This window comes from Balaenoptera physalus (genome assembly GCF_965194825.1).
Source record: "Balaenoptera physalus genome assembly, chromosome: 13".
NCBI lineage: Eukaryota > Metazoa > Chordata > Mammalia > Artiodactyla > Balaenopteridae > Balaenoptera > Balaenoptera physalus.
The window spans coordinates 89,913,391-89,927,244 of record NC_138892.1 but is presented as its reverse complement, the minus strand read 5'-3'; the positions used below and the strand labels follow the sequence as shown (position 1 = coordinate 89,927,244).

Here is a 13,854-nt window from a genome sequence, read left to right as displayed (position 1 = left end):
AGTTTTCTGCTCCTTACAGGCATTGAGCATTTTCCCCTACTGTGAAATGTTTTTCAGATCATCAAACATCAAACGAGATGTGGTCAGCTGAATTACAGTCATCCAAACTGAAAGATGAAGAATATTAGTCAATCTATTGGTTCTTTAATGCTGTGTTCTTTCAAACAAAACATCAAATATTTCTTGTAGTAGAACTGAAACTCACTTGCAGTAATGCCTAAACACTTCTGAGATGCATTAGGACTTATTGAGAATAATAATTTGAAAATTCAAACTGACTCAAAGAAGGAAGAATTTGTTGATTCATATATCTGAGAATACTAAGTTCAAGCATGGGTAGATCCAGGGGCTCTAAAAGTGCCATTAGGAATATCACTGTCTGTTTTGTTGTGAGTTACCTTTTTTTTTCTGGCAGACTTTTCTAAGGAGTGACAATTAGGATTCTTAGCAGTTACAGGCTTATCTAATCAATTTGCAGTGTGGGGAGTGTGTCCCTTCTTTTCTGATCGCCTCAACCAAAGTCAGTAGTTTCAACCAAAGTCTTGGGATCAAATCATTTTGGCCTAGTTTGGGTAATATGCCCTGAACCAATCATTCTGGCCTGAAGGATGGAATGCTCTGGGCAAGTCTGTGTCATCTCTTCACTCCTAAAGTTAGTGGTGCCGGTGGGATAGGGAGTTAGGATTGAGATGAGCTCTGAGTGAACCACGTGAAAAAGTGAGGGGGATGGAAGTTTCTCCAAAGGAAAGTCAGGACTCTTATTAAAAACTAGATAGATGAGAATATTCACTGTAGTATAAAAATATAATAAAAACTGTGTTATTTAATCACAGATTGGTGAAGGATTACTACAATGCTAGATTCCCTGTGTACTTAGTTAAGTGGTTTTTGCGTATTGGTCATCTGGGAAGCTTTTAAAATATCTTGATGCCCTGACTGCACCCCAAACCAATTAATTTCTCGGGGTAATACCCAGGCCTCTGTATTTTTTCTTTCTTTTTTTTTTTTTTTTAAGTTTCCAAAGATTGATTTTAGTACATAGCCAAGCTAATGTTTGTTCAGAGAACTTGTTAACACAGTTATAGGAATTAACTCACTGAACCTGTTTATCTGCCCACTTACCTTTTTACTTTAGTCCCTTTTGCCCTTTAACCTCAGTGACTTCAAAAGCAGAATTGGAGCATTATATCAGTGCCTCTCAAATTATACAGTGAATTAGGATCACCTGGAAATCTTGTTTAAAATGCAGTGCTGGGGCCTACCCATAGAGATTATGATTCAGTAGATCCGAGGTGGAACCTTAGAAATTCCTAGGTGGTGCTATGTTGTAGGTCCTAGGATTGTACTTTGAGGAACGTTACATTAGATTGTTAGCATCTTGAAAATTTGCCAGTTTTAAGTTCTTTTATTTGTAGATTATTGTTAAGTCATGTTTCTACCTACTATTCTATGGACTATATGGTAATTTAGTTCTTATTTCTATTTGGTATGCTTATTCCTCCATTAGCATTTGCTGTACTAGGTTCTGCAGATACAAAGATGGTGTGGACACAAATATACTACACAGCTTCAAACTATTTTGTTGTTATATCAGTATTTATTCTACATCATAAAATCCTAACGTTTGTTCAGAGTATTTGTTGTTAACAACACACTTACAGAAATTAACTCATAGAACCTATTTATCTGCCCATTTATCTTTTTACTTTAGTCCCTTTTGCCCTTTAACTTCAGTGACTTCAAAAGCTCAAAATTAAAATGACTCAGTGTAATTTAAATGCATCAGTGATTAATATCTAATATGTGCCTTGAAATCATTTATCGTTGTGTATTGTTCTGCTGGTCGCAAACATTGTATAATCAAAATAGGCTGCCTATATCCAGACACTCAGTCCCTTTTGGACACAGTATTTAATTACTGTATTAATTTTAGGTGTTTCTTCCTACTTATGCTTTAAACATTTGTTTGCCTCTCCTTTTGAGGGTTGACTTGCCATATTAGTTTGAATCTTATATATGGTAAAAATAAATCATGTTATAAGATAAAGGCACCTTAGTTATTTTAGTTTACCTATGAGTAGATATGAACTGTATGGTGCTTAACACTTTCTTTTTTATGCTGTTTTGTTTTTAAACAGGCTTATAGCACGTCAGCTTGCTAAAATCCATGCTATTCATGCACACAATGGCTGGATTCCCAAATCTAACCTATGGCTAAAGATGGGAAAATATTTCTCTCTCATTCCCACAGGATTTGCAGATGAAGACATTAATAAAAGGTAAAATTACTTTTACATTTTAAATTATGTTTTACATTGCTTTGCTCATATATAGGGTTTCAAAGATAACTGTAAGGTTTCTGTGTATAAAATCTGGTTTGGTTTATCTCTTTGCATTTAAGTAAAATAAGCATTAACTCATTTGGCTCTCAGAAGGCACTACAGAAATTTCCTTCCCTTCCCACAGCTGACTCAAAAAAAAAAAAAAGAAGAAAAATAATCATCCCCTCTAAAAGTGGGGAAGTGGTGAGCCAAGAAACAAATATGGAATGTTTATTTGGCAGTAAACATAATATAAAGATTACTATGAATGGGTATATTTTTCGTAGTGTGAGTTGACAATAGAGACCTTTTTAAAAAAATTCCTTCTGTCCAAAGGAAGCCTGTTTTGAAGGGGCCTAGAGATCTATACTGGGACAGTGTAGTAATATTGGAGTGTGAAAAAGTTTGGGTTTTAGTTTCCTGTGACTATTTAAGTCTCATGAGGTTGAAAATTCATTTACTGGAGTCTCAGCTTTTGTAGGACTTCAGGTTCAGAGTGACTAAGGTATTTCATTTCCTATATAGAAAAATGTGTAAATCAGTATTGAGAATCCAAAGTGTATAAACATGTTTTTTTTTTCCAGTTTTATTGAGATATAATTGACATACAGCACTGTGTAAGTCTGTGTACAGCATAACGATTTGACTTATATGCATTATGAAGTGATTACTGCAGTAAGTTTAGTGAGCATCCATCATAAATAAAGACGTAGAAAAAATTATTTTTCCTTGTGATGAGAACCCTTAGGATTTACTCTCTTAACAACTTTCATGTACAACGTGCAGCAGGGTCAAGGGGGCTAGTGCTGGCCTTCTGGTGGGCAGAACTGGGTCTGGAGGGCAGGTTGTGGGACCAGAGGTCCCGGATGTAGTGTTGGCCTGCTGATGGAAAGGGCCCAGATCCCAGAGGGTCCTGGGCCTAGTGCTGGTCTGCTGCTGGGTGGAGCCAGGTCCCAGCGTTTCTGGCTGCAGGGCCCTGGGGTTCCCCAGAGTTGGTATTAGACCCCCAGTGGGCAGAGCTGGTTCCTGGCACAGCTGGCTTTGGTGTCCAGCATGTCCTGGAAGTTGGTGTCAGCTTGCTGGTGGGTGGGGCAAGATCCCTGGATGCTGCCTGAGGGGCCCAAGGGGTCCTAAAACTTGGCCTGCCAGGGCGGGCCTGGGTCCTGGTGCCAGTAAGCTAGAGGGAGGATTCCAAAATGGCACTTACCAGGGCGAGTGTCCTCCTGGTAGAATGAGCTCCCCCAAATGGCTGCGGCCAGTGTCTCTTAGTCAAGGGTGGGCTCCATTTGCCTCCTGCCTCTCCAGGAGGCTCTTGAAGATCAACGAGTGGGTCTGACTCAGGCTCCTTTCAAATTACTGCTTCTGACCTGGATGCCAGAGTGTGTGAGATTTTGTATATGCCCTTTAAGAGTGGAGTCTCTGTTTCCCACAGCCCTCTAGTTCTCCTGAAAGTGTGCCCTTAAAAAGCCAAATGTCTTCCCAGTGCAGGAGTCCCCAGGCTAGGGATCCTGCTGTGGGGCTTGTCCTCTCTCCTGTGGAGAACCTCTGCAATTGTAATTATCCTCCCATTTGTGGGTCGCCCACCCAGGGGTATGGGTCTTGACTGTGCTGCGTCTCTGCCCCTTCTGCTCGTCTTCTTGTGGCTTCTTCTTTATTTATTTTTTTATTTTTTATTTTTGGCTGTGTTGGGTCTTCGTTTCTGTGCGAGGGCTTTCTCTAGTTGCGGCAAGCGGGGGCCACTCTTCATCGCGGTGCGCGGGCCTCTCACTGTCGCGGCCTCTCTTGTTGCGGAGCACAGGCTCCAGACGCGCAGGCTCAGTAATTGTGGCTCACGGGCCCAGCTGCTCCGCGGCATGTGGGATCTTCCCAGACCAGGGCTCGAACCCGTGTCCCCTGCATTGGCAGGCAGATTCTCAACCACTGCACCACCAGGGAAGCCCGTGGCTTCTTCTTTATACCTTTAAAGAATCTTTTGTGCCAGTCTTCTGGTCTTTCTCATCACGAGTAAGTAGCTCTGTAGGTATTTGTAATTTTGATGCGCCAGTGGGAGCAGGTGAGCTCAGAGTCCTCCTCCTCCTCCTCCTCCACCATCTCAGCCGCTCTGGACAAACACCCAGAGCACAGTCCTGCTAGGACCTTCTGAAATACTCGGGGGCACGGGCCTCAGAAACTACACCCAACGTGTTTTTACATAGTGTGATTAATACTAGTACCAAAATTGGAAATTTTATTTTGTCTTTATACCTAAAGCGTACATGAAGATTTCAGCTTTTGTATTCAGGAAGTCTTTGTTTTAAGAACAATGGAGGTAAGCAGGACCTGTGGATTTTTTTTTCTCGTTTCTTTTAATTTTTTATAATTCATTAGTGGAAAATAGCTATATTCTTTTGAGCTTGATTATTTCAAAGATTAGTTTGACTCACTCTGTGTGTGCTTTATTTACATGTAGTTTGTCAAACTTTGAATGGATAGGGATATTATACCCCTTTAACTGAGATAGGCAGACACCTGGAAGTTTGTCCGGTGTACTGGACATTCAGAAAGTGATAACATAAAAAACAAAAAAAATTCTCTTTTGAAATAGCTATTTTATTGAAAAATTTTGGGAAAAATCACTTTAAAATAAGTAGATGGCAGTGGTGCAGAGTTGAGAGGCAGTATGGTGCTGTATGGATTAAGAGTACAAGACTGGAGCCAGACTGCCTGGGATCAAATCTCAGTTCTGCTGTGTAACCTTGGACAGATTACCTATTTCTTCTTCCATAAAACAGAAATAACAAAGGTAGTATATTTACCTTTTAGGGGTACTGTGAGGATTAATTGAGTTGGCATATACAAATTTCTTAGAACCGTGCTTGGCCATATAAGTGCTAAATAAATGTTAGCTGCTATTTTAAAAATTATTATTATTATTATTATTCAGAGAAGGTTACTTCAAATGCTTGAGGTTAGTGATACTTGGGTAAAGCTGGAGAGGCAGTGTGGAAAATAATGAAAGAACCTTGCCCCAACAGAAAATATACAACTAAAACATTAAAAACAGTTAAAATATTAAAAATATGTTTCATATTTTCTTCCATTCCTTTTTGTCTGTATATGATTGTAATTATGTTAATAATCCTTTGAAATCCTATTATTGCCATAGGCAAATTCATTAAAGTAAACTCAGTGATACAGAATCCTTTTTGTGTTATAAAATGGAAATGTAAGGGGTAATTTGAGAGATGATATAGAGAAAGAATGAAGAGAACTTATTTTGTAAGCCTGATGGTGGTGCTATTGAGGAATTAGTAGTAGCACCCTATTTTTGTTCCATTGTATTTTTATCAAATTATTACAAATACAGCACAATAAATAGTACAGAAAAGAGTGTAGGATAAAAAGCCATGATCACTAATCCTTCTTGCCGTACCAACTCTCACCCTTCCCAGCCTGACTACTGAGGCAGTTCTCTGTAAAGATGAGTATTCTATGATGTGGTTACCATATGATAGTATCATAATTTTATATGATTAACGATTGTATGATTATCATAAAATAATGAGTTGATTTATCAATAGTAGATAATATCTATTGACTTTCAAATGTGACTTTAGCTGATTTGTACTATATTCACCCTTCCAAGCTTGAAATAGATGTTTTAGTTCTTTAATGGACTATCTTTGTAATTTTAAATAATATACTTAAACTTCTTTTTATTAAACTCTTTGTGTCTTGGTTTCCCCCATCTATAAAATGGAGATAAATATAAGACATTTAGAATAGTGTTAGTAATTGTTAGCTGTTAGATATATATATTATTCCCTCATCCCATTTTGTACTGATACATTTTTTACTTTTCTGCCCTGCATTTTAACTGTTGCTCTGTTTCTTTTTATTCATGTTTAAGTTCTTTTTAATGGTTTTTCTTTATTCTAATCTTTAGAATAATTGGCTTGTTTTAATTCAGAAGTCTGTGCATTTAAATGGAAAGAACTTATTAAAAATAGATTTTCTTTGGTATGTATAGAAATACAGAATTACTGTGTCATGCACCAGGAAGTAACATAGTGCTGCAGGTCATTTATATTTCAAAAACAAACAAAACTCAGAGAAAAAGAGATCAGATCTGTGGTTACCAGAGGTGGGGTATGGGGAAGGGGGAATTGGATGAAAGTAGGCAAAAGGTTCAAACTTCTAGTTACAAAATAAATAAGTACTTAGGGATGTAATATAAAACATGATAAATTAACACTGCTCTACATTATATATGAAAGTTGTTAAGAGAGTAAATCATGAGTTCTCATTACAAGAAAAAAATAGTTTTTTTCTTTTTATTTTGTATCTTTGTGAGATGATGGCGGCTCATTAACCTTATCATAGTAATCATTCCATGATGTATGTAAGTCAAATCATGCTGTACACCTTAAACTTACACAGTGCTGTGTGTATCAATTATATCTTAATAAAACTAGAAGGAAAAAAATAAGTTCTATATGACCAAAAAGAAAAGAAAAGAAGATTTTATTCCTTAATGAAACTTTAAAAAATGTTGCCATTAATATAAATAAGATATAACTCTTTTTTTTTTAAAAAACTGAAAGGTTCCTAAGTGATATCCCAAGCTCTCAGATTCTTCAGGAAGAAATGACTTGGATGAAGAAGATTCTTTCTAACCTGGGCTCACCTGTTGTGCTTTGCCATAATGATCTGTTGTGTAAGAATATAATCTACAATGAGAAACAAGGTAGGTGTTTGACTTTAGCAGTGAGTAAAGTTTTTTTCTTCATGTTCTTAACAATCCTTTGATCTTTGTGTCAATAAATTTAATTCAAACGCAAGGGTTAAAAACGTGTGCAGTCTTCAACATTTTCTTTTGGTTACAAAGTCACAGTAACTGTGCTAAATTAGGAATATATATTCTCTGCATAGTTGTATAAAATATGTTTCTTAGAATTGGTTTATTAGAAACAGTTTTTGGTTTTTCTGTTAGAGTTTTAAATGAAAAATGATAAAATTACTTTGTTTATGAATTTAATTGTAAATATTTGGTAGTTAATGGTTTGAAAATGCACCTGCTTGTAATGGGGGTTATTGAAAAACCAGCTGACATTGCACTGTTTTATAAATATAGAAATTTTTTGAGTGTTAGGGGGGACAGCAGTATTAGAAGCAAATATGTCTCCAGGTTTCCCATTACCTGTTTATTATACTGATTTGTTAGATATTTTGATGCTAAGGAGAGAGCCACAGATGGAGGAAATTTTATTTATAGTTGCTGAAATTTTATCTACTAAAGTAATAATCAAGACACTTTAGTAAATTGTTTTTAACATTTTTTGAGATGGTCAGTGAACTTTTTGGTGAATTGTTTTTTGGGATTGTTCCTATCTTGCTGTATTCAAATTCTCTATGTTTTTATAGTTAAGAAACACTTGGTTGTATTATATTATTGGATAAAGTGGTTTGAGGTTTGGTTGCTAAAACGGTAGGTGCCCTTCAGTACTACATTGACATTTTTAAAACGCAATTTTGGTTGAAAGATTAGTATTAATTCAAAAAGTCTGTTTGAAACTTTGAAGCTATTGCATTTTGTAGGAAACCAATTTTGAAGATAGGTATCATACTTGGAAGATTATTTTGAATTAAAAGTGTGCTGTTGTGAAGATATTGAAGCCAATGAATTCTGATTAAGTGGTCATATTATGTTAAATACTATTTATGACCATTCTTATCAGATTGTAAGCTGAGACTGTTCTAATGCAAAAGCTTTTAATATTTGTAACTGACTTTAATTTGAAGAAAACTAACCAAAGAACACTGTCAAGGGTGGTAGACTGAAGCACATATTTTCAAAAACATACTTAAGTACCTTTTATATTTGATGCTTTAATCTGATTAGAGATTCTATTTTTAAAAAATTTTCTGAGCTAACATCTTTATTTTGAATGTCTTGAAGTCTGTGTGGAATCGTTTTTTGAAAACTTCAGGTGTACCCCAAAACATTAAGTACTTGACAGTGCCCTTTAATTTATTATTATCCATTTATTATATATAATTGTCATAGTATATATGTACTACATTATATACTAGTAACCAAATCTCAATGCCATTTGTGAGACTAGAGTATTAGTTATGCATTAAAGTGATGTATATTAGCTTTTAAGTTCAGTGCAAGATCTAATAACATTATTTTATATAATGGAATTTCAAGTGAGGGTCTTCATCTTACATTTGAAGTGGACACTCAGCTTTATTTTTAACTGCAAGTTAATCAAGAGAATCTGTTATTTCCTTTGGAATATAATTTTAACTTTTCATATTTTTATTTTATAAGTTTCTTTTGAATATTCATTTCACTGAACAAACTTGTTTATAATCTAAAACATAAGGGACCAAAAAAATCAGATTACTATGTCTTAGGTAAAAAAATTAATTTTTGCTTTTTTTATTTAACCAGTTGCCTATCTAAACTACTGATTGGTGATATGAAAAGTTCTCATATTTTCAAATAAAATAGTTATGCTTCCGTCTGGCTTTAAGAGTTCAAGGTTGTCATTGTTTACTTTACCACGAGTTACCTAAATCATACTTTTGTGTCTAAGTTTTCTTCCCTACACAGAAGAATAAAACTCACAGTTCAACAAGTGTAAATATGTTGATAGAGTTTTTAGAGTTTGCCCTTCTTCATAGAAGTCTGTTATGTACCATTTGTTTCTTCTTGTCTTTGTGGTTATGTTTGTATGTTAGTTGTGGTGATATTCTGTTCTTTTTTTCTTACCAATGGCTTTATACTGTCCGTTAGGAGGGCTACTTTGGACTTTGTGGCATCCATTAAAAAAATCAATTCCTATGTGATTAGTTGCTACATAAGCATTAAGAAAACATGGTTGGAATGTTGTTCAGGTAAAATCTGAAACTCATGACCATGTGGCAAGAAGCTTGTTCTTTTTATTATTATCTTACTCTGTTTCAAATTAGGAGCTAATGGTTTTGAAGTAATGTGACTATGACATATTTGTCTTTAGTTACAAGGAGAAGTAGCAATGCCTCATACTTTATACAAGGTAAATTATGTAAATTTAGTAAGTTTAATAAGCAGAAAATATATATATTTGAGCTGTAGCATAGTATTAGTACTTATAATTGCAATATCAAGGAGGATCATGAAAATTAGAAATGTGCACTGCAAAGTTCTTTACCTGAACTTGTTACTTTGTTATAGCATCTAAAAGCCAAGTGTTAAGTCTTTTCAAATTAAAATGGTTTCTACAAAGAATAAATGATTAAGCTATATATTATGTTCACAGATGTGTTTGATTTGTTATCACTTGTTAAATCATTCATGTGATTTGAGGTCAGGACTTCACCATTTTGTATCCACCTATGATATATATAAAAATAACAAGATGAAAGCCACGGGACTAGCCTTTGCATCATCAAGCTCAGTATCTCTCTATAGTGTGTTTCAGACCCTTAATTTCTTGGAAGTACAAATTTTAGTTAAACTTCATGAATTTATATTGGATCATCTTGAAGTCTCTGCATGTACTTTTCAAACGTAGTAAATTCGATTTTTATATGTTGTAACTAGATTAAAAATCTCTAAGTAACTCTTACAAGCAGATATATTACTCTTAAAAGAGTAATCAAACTCTTAAGTAACTTAAAAGAGAAGTCAAAAAGAATATACATTTTGGAACCAAGCACACTAGTGTTCACATCCCTGCTTAATCACATATGGAAGTAGGTGGTATTAGACAAGTCATTTTATCTCTTCATTAAGTGTTTATATTTGATCCTTTACTATCTGCACCAGAATCACCTAGGGTACTTGGGGAAAATGTAGGTTTCTGGGCTCCATCCAAGACCATCTGAACAAGAATTTCTATTGATGGACTTAGGACTCTGCATGTTTAACAGATTTCTAGGAAGTGCTTATACTGTTGATAGTCCAGAACTTTTATTTGCTTTATTTGAAACTTAGGAGATGAAATCTACTTCAGATGGTTCCTGGAAAGATTTTAGATGATGCATATAATGTAAATAGCACCAGACTAGGTGCTTAGCAGCTCTCCGTTGCAGCTATTATACCATGATAGGAGTTGGCAAACATTTTCTGTAAGGGGCTATGTAGTACATACTTTAGACTTTTCGTCCCATGTTATAGTCTCTGTTTCCACTATTCAGATCTGTGTTGTGGCACAAACACAGCCATATACTGTTCATATAATTCATGAACCAATATGTGTGGCTGTGTTCCAATGAAACTTTGTCTACAGAAACAGGCACTGGGCTGGATTTGGCTTGAGAACACATTGTTTGCCAACCCCTGTATCATGATTATAGGAGAAGCATTATACAAAATGTATCTGATTCTGAAAAAGTGAAAATGGTTACTATCAGTATAAGCCAGAGGATTTATGACTCATTGGTATGCGATGACAATTCAGATTATCTTTAAGTGCAATTTACAGATTCTATCTTAACTATAACTTGAGTGATTAATTTAAAGTTTAAAAGTGTATATATGTATATGTGTATATACGTACTCATATATACACACACACAGACCGTGAGCACTCTGCAGTTTATAGGCATTTTCACCTGCGAATGTTACAGAACTGGTAGGCATCACAGAAGAAATACTGCTTCTACTTGTTTTCATCATGTCAGTTGACAGGACTCAGGAATATGGGAGAAGAGTAAGCTTCCTTTCTGAAGCTGATGGTAGCTGCCAAGATTTTTGAAAAGTTAGTCAGTGCCAGGAATTAGGTGGTTGGTAAGACAGCAGCCCATTCCTTGGCTTCAGTGAAATGACATCTTAAAAAGGTAAGAAAAGTATACTTAATGATATGATGATAGAATTTGTTATATAATAGTAAAACCAAAAGCAGTGGTTCTCGCTCCAGAATTGTAAGATAAGACTTATATCAGTCATCTTTTAAATTAATCAGCAATTAATTAAAAAGAATTTATACTAAGTAGAACAAATTTCAGTATTGCTTATTGACTGACTTCAAATCTAATATTTTAATTTCAGCTAATCCTTTAACTGCTCACATGTTAGAAGTAATTGCTAAAGCTTTTGAGTTTGTTGTCTCATGTCTTGGTGCTCTGTCAGAATGTTTATTGGTGGCTGTTTTGTTTCTCCTTTTCCCCCATTCATAAAAGCTTCATAAAAAGCTCACTTGAAGACCTAATATGTTACTTAAAATGGCTGCCATTGATTATTTTCTCTGTCAGCAAATGCAAGAAGCTGATTTACAGCTATTTAAGGAAATACAAATGAGTGGAAGAAAAAGGAAGCTTTTCTGGGAATTACAGAGTAAGCCAGGTTTTTCTTTAGAGTTTTAAATAAAACGATATAAATAGAAAATGGGTGAGTCACCATTCTTAGTCACTTGATTGACTCTAAATCTTATCCACTTTATTATTATTCATGAAAAGGCATTGATATGGTTGTGGTTATTTTATTGATATTTTAACAAGAGTTTTTTGTTTTATTTTAAAATTTAAATTTATTTTTTTATTTGCTAACCTATATTTTCCAGGGTGGAATTTTTATGAAGGATAATCTTAACCTTGTTTTAACTTGTAGTCTGGATCACTATTTAGTATAAAATAAAATAACCCTAAATCAGGTAATAAAAAACTTTAAATGCACTGTAAAAACCTGAACTATCAAGGAAGAGCTACCTAAAATAGTTACTAGTTCAGTGTTTTTTCTTTACTCATACATTCAGTGCCACTGTATGTTCAATCATATACTGGAATAAGAATGTCAGAAATGCCATATTTTGTTCCTCAGTATTTCATGCTTCTCCCCCGCTGCCATTTAAACGTGTTATCATTGTGTCTGAGCATTTTCTGCAAAACCTCCATTTATTTCACTAGCATTTGAATACTTCCTGTGTGCTAGGATTTGCTCTGTGGATTGCATAAGGAGAAGTGGAAGGGACCTACAGCCTCTCCAGGAAGCCATGTGCCATGTAGTGGGCAAGTCAGATCACAATACAGAAGTTTACATTCAGAATGATGAGTGCTGTGTGGTGAAGGTGTACACGTCCAGGGTAAAGTTACTGGACGCTAGAGTAAGGGATGAAGCGAAAGTTTCCCAGAACAGAATACTTCCTTTTTCTGTGTAATAGAGAGCATTTTGCCAACATTAGTGTAATCATGGTTACTTTTTCTCTCTTGTTCTCTTTCTGCCTTACATAACACTGTAGAGCAAGTAGAGTGAGTTGGAAACATTTTCAGTTTCTCATATTGGTTATTTTGCTTTTCATCTTTATCCTTTTCTCCGTAACAACAATACATAAAAGGAGTCCAAATGAATGTATCATGTGAATTATATAGCCTTAGTTAATAAGCTAATTTTTTTGGTTTTAAAGTACTTTAAATATTGTTTAAACTGTCCTGAGATTTGAACAATTTAACTCAGTAGAGTGTGGATTTCATTACTGCGTACGAAACAAAAAAAGAAAAATGTAGCTTTTGAAAATTCAGATTATAGTTTTATTCAGTAATCTTATGCTTTACCCATTGTGTGCTAGTGAGTGTGCTAATTATATACAGATAAAATATAGTCTTAGCTCTTAAAGCAATGCTTTACTTTTTAGAGGTCAAGGATCCCTTGAGAATCTGGAAAATTGAGAATCCCCTCAGAATCTGCCTATATAAAATTTTGCGTAAAGTTTTCGGGAGTATTCTCATTTTCTTTCCACCCTTGAATCCCCAATTAAAAATTCATATCTTAAAGAATTAACAAGATAGTCATGCCATATGAGCTATTAATTATTAATAGTGATGTGGATGTTCCTCTAAATAATTGGAAATTTTAGAATTCAGAAGTTAAATTTGTAGAAGAAAAATGTTCAGTGCATTTTTTTGGTAGGAAAGCATTTTCCAGTAATTTGATTTTTCTGGCACCCGAAATAAGGGAAGCAGGCCTCTTTAATTTTACTTTGTTGCAGAAGATTAAATTTAAGGTTGAGTTCCACTTTGTTTGCAGTTGTTTGAAAAGAATAGTTAATGCAGATTAAAAAAAATTTTTTTTCCTTTTAAGCTTTGTGTCTTGTAAAATGTGAGTTTGCCAAATTTTCTTCATCTGCTACAGATTAGGTATGCCATTGTTGCTGCCATGTGGCGGCGCACCCGTGCTTCTTAAACGCACTGACTGGAGGTTTATCGCATCACTTGTTCACATGCACGGAGCCTGGTAACAGCCTCATCTGTATCTTGTTAGCTTCATTTTCTTATTTTTAAAATTTCATTATTTATAAACTCAACATAGCATTTAAAAATAAAGGCTAGTTTTAATGAATTAATGCTACTACAAAAAGTCATTGCTAAAATTTTCATACTGAAACAGATTTTAACTTTTGTTAAAATGATCTATGCTTTATTTAAATTGTATTTATAAGCAGGCATGTTTTACCTGCCATTTTATTTATGTTTGCCAAATTCTAAATATAATTTTGAAAATTGAAATTGAAGCTTTTGTTTATGTGGCAAAAGTAAGCTTCAGGACTGGGCTGTGTATTTTTATTGG

At 34.7% G+C, this 13,854-nt stretch overlaps 1 protein-coding gene across 1 annotated transcript in view; it reads left to right on the top strand.

Moving 5' to 3' along the window:
- The window catches only part of ETNK1 (ethanolamine kinase 1), a 74,582-nt gene that overhangs the window by 36,346 nt on the left and 24,382 nt on the right, over positions 1–13,854 (top strand). Inside the window, exons 3-4 of the mRNA XM_082419851.1 lie at positions 2,139–2,279; positions 6,905–7,047. Of these exons, the coding sequence (XP_082275977.1) occupies positions 2,139–2,279; positions 6,905–7,047 (284 nt within the window). The remainder of the gene's footprint in view (positions 1–2,138; positions 2,280–6,904; positions 7,048–13,854) is intronic.